Below are 4,712 nucleotides of genomic sequence, written 5' to 3'. Positions count from 1 at the left end.
TTGTGTGTGTGTGTGTTGCTGGTGGCAGTAGCTTCAGAGCCTTCAAAGTGCACAGTAGCGATTAGCGGTCGGTCTCCTTCCTTGTGCGCGTGAGAGAGAGAAAGGGAAAGAGAGTCGTGGGGGAAAAGGTCAGAGAAGACACACTCACAGCAAGTTGCGGAAGCAGACAGTGCGCACCGCCGCAGTGGCCCAGGCCCCCGCCGCCGAGGACGCAGAGCGCGAAGAGGAAAAGGCGAAGGGAATGACCCTCCACTGGGGGGCCGCGGGCCAACGGCCCTACACCGAAGGCAAAATGACAGGGGCGGCGGGCGCAGCGACGGACACGGGAAATGCACGGCGCCCGCAGCCTGCTAGGGAAGCAAATAGCCGCAATGCGCGTTGCGCCGCGGCGAGGCACCTCTGTGCGGCCCTGCCGGGGCCGGCGACACACCGCGGCCCAACACCGGCGGGGAGAGTTGCCTCCCCCGCCGCGTAGCGTGGGAAAGCAAACTGGGACGTGCGCTGCGGCACAGTAATGAGGGAGCACCGCCGCCAAGCAGCCACCGTGCGGGGACTTAGCCTGCAGCGCAGCAGCGCCACACACGGCCGCGCCGCCCACACGGCTGCCTGCGCTGTCCTCCCAGGCTGCACCTCCCCCGGCCGCCCCGGAGCGTGCGGGCGCGTGAAGACGGAAGTTGCCACCTCGCGCCCATGTGTCAACGCAGCGGCGAAAAGAGCAACAAGACATAAGGCCCCGTAGACGCAAAGGGAAAGAATTCCAGCGAGCACGACGGGTCACAGGCTCTAGAGGAAAATCAACTGAGCCAATGAAAGAGAGAGCCGACACTTGCATGAGCTTTTCCTGGTGGGTATGCTGTCTCCTGCCACGCCCTCCCTTGTTCCCCGGCGTTGTACACCTTTGCAATTAAAAAAAGAACAAATGCCTCCACATGGCAAGCCGCCTTGTCGTCGGTCACGAATCCACCCGCCTCGCACGTCATTTCCACCACTCCAAATTTTTTCTTGTACTTTGCGATTCCGCAGTTCGGCTGCGTAAACAGTTCTTACAGTGACGTCCACAACTCCTCCGTGGACGCGTGGAAGCGCAGAGCGTGTCCCCAGTTGCCCCCTCATTCTTGGGGAACAACGGTGCGCGCCTCGCCAACGTCCACGCCATCGCCACTCATTGGGGCAGCGTGCAGCCGACGTCGGCGTGCATTGCGTCCAACGCCGCTGCCGCTCCAACGCCTGCCACGCCTCTGCATTCCTGCAAGGCAACGCACCAAAAACGAGCACCGCATCACTCACAGGCTGGCCATCAGTGACGGCGAATCATGCGCCGTGGAGCGTGCGTGCGCGGGACACCTGTGAGACCTCACCAAAACCAAAAAATATGCGGCATACGGGCAAAACATTAAGAGTGGAAGCAAACGGCCGGGCATCCACATTCATGCAGACACGCAGAAACACACACACGCACACACAAAATAACAGCTTGCTAACTTACACAGTCTACCAGCGAACACCGCATTGGGCGCCCACCTTCCGTCCCTTTTTTCTCGAAAAAACAAACGCTCAAAATCAAACAAACCGGGCGGAGAACACGCCGCGCAGTCACGAGAGTCTTCATGGGCGCCGCGGCCGCGCGACCACACGCCCAAACGAAACGCCAGCAGAGGGCGACGGGTGCCTCCTCGCACGTTTTCAACCACTCCGCCCACAACCGTCTTAACCCTGCCACGTGCGTAGTCAATTTCTCTCACCTGCCGAGTCTTGTGAGTCCGACGCAGGAGTGAAGCCCGCCGACACAAAAAAAAACAAAAGCAAACAAAAACAAAACACTCATCCTTGTGGGGCTGCTACGTCCGACTTCCCTTTCTTCGCCTCACACCTCGTCTCCTTTCCCCTCCAGGTGCGTCACTCACTCCCGGCTCCAGTCTTGATGGAGGCCACTTCCACGTCCACGGCACGGGCGCACTCTCGTTCGCTGCGCGGGGATTCGCCACCGACGCGCTCGCACACACATAAACACACCCGAAAAACAAAAAAAACAGGAAAAACAGGAAAAAAAACAAATAAACGAACATCAATCATAAAAGTAACACAAACACAAACTCCGTGCATGCTTCATCAGATTCATTACAAAAAAATAGTTTGCCCCACGACAGGCCGGGCCAGAGTCGTGCCAAGGTCCGTTCACCGCCGGGGAACTTCGATTACAGGAAAAGTTAAGTGCTGTGCTGGGCCTTGCGCCGCGCCATCCACGCCCGCAGGCGGCGCGACAACTGAAAGGTGTTCTCGGCGGCCAGGAGCCAAAGCCACACGGTGCAGATCAGCAGCAGGATGAGCGGCCAGTACAGGTACGGCGTTGTGCTCACAATGGCGCTTAGTTTGTTTCGGGCGGTTGGCGCAGTGTCAGCCCGAAGCTGCGCAAACCCGGCCACACACGCCACGAGTAGCACGTCAGTCGCGCACCACGACGCCAGCAGCATCCACTGCGGGAACATGATCGTGTGCACAAGCGGGACGAGGCCAACGGTGAGGAAGCAGACAACGAAAAAGAACCAATTCAGGGTAGCGATAAAAAACAAAGACATTTCTTTCACCTCTTCCTTGAAGATGGGTATCACCCAATGGGTCTCGTACCCTATGCAGGGAAGTATCCACGCAGGGAGGACACACGCGACGACAAAGATGCCGCTCGCCACCGCTACCACCAGGCGTCTCCGCGTCCACGCATTGTGTTTGCATCCCTCGAGTCTGCGGACGCCAGCTTCGTCGTGTGCGGGTTCGGCCTCATATGGAACAGATTGTTCGAGCGGCTTGCCACGCCGGTAGAGCGAGGTGCCGCGGCGCCAGAAGTGTGTGGCATAATTTCCCACAACGATGGAAATAAGCGTCGTTGTAAGGAATACATAAAACCCGGCATGAAAATGCATCTCAATAACACCTTCAATTTCCAGCGCCATCGACATGGCGACAAAGGAGTATACGTCAAGCAGCGCAAACTTCCCAAGGTAGTTGATGATGTTAAGAAGCAGCATTTCCGGCCTCTGGAGAATCAGCGTACACAGCACGATCGCCACCAGCTTAAGGTAGGGGTACACTGCACTGAAGATAAACATGAGCACGGCAAGGGCCTCCATCCCTGTTTCATACGTCTTCCAAATAGTCTCGAGCAGTGAGAAGCTCATGTAATGCACTTCGCCTCCGACCACGACGGAGACAATTGTGGTTAGGATGCACCAGGTAAAGCCAATCGCTGTCAGAACCACCAGCAGCATCAGAAACAGATCCTCCAACAGTGCACGCTTCAGGGTGAGTGGAAGGCCATCGTCGGTTGTCACAGGCTCCCCGCGGCGGTGGCGCCAAACGCTCAAAACGGCAGTTCCCACGAGGAGGAGCACAGCCACAACCGCCACAACTGCCGCATACGGCATCGGCGGCAGCTCGTTGACGGCCTCTCCGAGTAGCACTGGGAGGCTGAAGCGCGGACCGGTCGTGTTGTCGGACTGCAGATACTCATCCAGCGCCTCAGCAAGCAGCGAGGAAACAAGTGGGCCCGCAATATTCGTGACAACCTTGTCCCACTCACCAAGGTTCTCCGACCGAATATTTTGCAGCGCAATGCCCCCAGCACGTGGCACTGTGCAGCTTATTCCGTCCTCAGCGCACCGGAGGTCGTGAAACACAACCTCAAAGGACGCGTTGAAGGAGTGAGGGACGTCCAGCACCACCAAACCCTTCTTGAGCATCGGCAGCAGCTGCTTCAGGGAATCTGCGGCGCTCGCAAGCTCCATCACCCTGAGCGCAACATCCAACTTGCCCAACATTTTTTCCAGCTCGGGGGAGTAACCCAGCCTGAGGTGAAAATGGTCGGGAAACGTCATGTGCACGTGCAGCGTCGTCCCATCAAGCGAGGACACGGAGAACTTGACACCAAAGAGAGGAGCGTTGCGGGTAATGCTTGCAAGCACACGGAAAAGCTTCAGCGTTTCCAGTGGCGCGGCACCAGCAAGAAGAGTTGGGTGGGGTGCGGGAGGGTTCAGCGTGCGGTTCATTAGCTCCGATGCGACGTAGGAAGAACTTTTTTGGCAAATTAGACCAGAAAGCGCCGTGGCGACCTTATTCTTGGATACGCGCACAAGAATGTCAATAATGAAGTTTGACGGAGTAACCTTCAGCTTCTCTAGCGTCATGCTGACGCCACACAGCCCCACGGCGACCTCGGTGCTGTAGCACGCCCCGTCCACAGACTTCTGGAGGACAACGCGGCTGGGGGGCAGCAGCACATCCATCGAGGCCTGGCGAAAGGCGGAGGACATATTCACGTCGAGAGTGCAGTTTGCCGTGGAGGGGGCTGTCGTCTCCAGCGACCACAGCGAGGAGTTGAACGTGCCACCCACCCCGCCAATGTGCACCTCTGAGCACGACAGGTTGCTTGCAACTGCAAAACCGAGATCCTGCGACAGCCCAGGGTAGTCCAACCCAGTGAAAGAGATGGAGCTCCACCAGAGCAGCAGTGAGAGGCATTGCGAAATCATCGCGGCAGCGCTGCGGGTGCGTCAGCGAATGTGTTCCCCCTTGATGCAGTGCGTAGAGTGACTGGGGGGAAGCCGCTGCGTAGAACGTGATGCAAACTTTCCTGGTTTGGATTGTGGCTATCCTTTACTGTACAGAAGTAACACACACCACACACACACACACACACACACACACACACAACAACCACA

The 4,712-nt window shown here is 57.8% G+C and overlaps 2 protein-coding genes across 2 annotated transcripts, besides 3 other annotated features; both read right to left on the bottom strand.

The window, feature by feature from the left end:
* Positions 1–61: 61 nt before the first annotated feature.
* Positions 62–727, bottom strand: Tco025E_00322 (uncharacterized protein; the record flags this gene model as incomplete). The annotated part of the gene is made up of 1 exon (XM_029367266.1): positions 62–727. One exon carries the CDS (start codon positions 725–727, stop codon positions 62–64), a length of 666 nt encoding a protein of 221 aa, XP_029232666.1.
* Positions 728–1,432: 705 nt separating this feature from the next.
* Positions 1,433–1,464: a microsatellite.
* Positions 1,465–1,784: 320 nt separating this feature from the next.
* Positions 1,785–1,818: a microsatellite.
* A 389-nt stretch (positions 1,819–2,207) lies between these two features.
* On the bottom strand, positions 2,208–4,523 carry Tco025E_00321 (uncharacterized protein; the record flags this gene model as incomplete). The annotated part of the gene is made up of 1 exon (XM_029367265.1): positions 2,208–4,523. The coding sequence occupies one exon, from the start codon at positions 4,521–4,523 to the stop codon at positions 2,208–2,210; it is 2,316 nt and encodes a 771-aa protein (XP_029232665.1).
* Positions 4,524–4,663: 140 nt separating this feature from the next.
* Positions 4,664–4,703: a microsatellite.
* Between the last annotated feature and the right edge of the window lie 9 nt (positions 4,704–4,712).

This window comes from Trypanosoma conorhini, assembly GCF_003719485.1.
Source record: "Trypanosoma conorhini strain 025E chromosome Unknown Tco_14.4_contig_00006, whole genome shotgun sequence".
In the NCBI taxonomy this organism is placed as follows: Eukaryota; Euglenozoa; class Kinetoplastea; order Trypanosomatida; family Trypanosomatidae; genus Trypanosoma; species Trypanosoma conorhini.
Note: the sequence above shows the minus strand (reverse complement) of the source record. Positions and strands in the feature narration are given on the sequence as shown.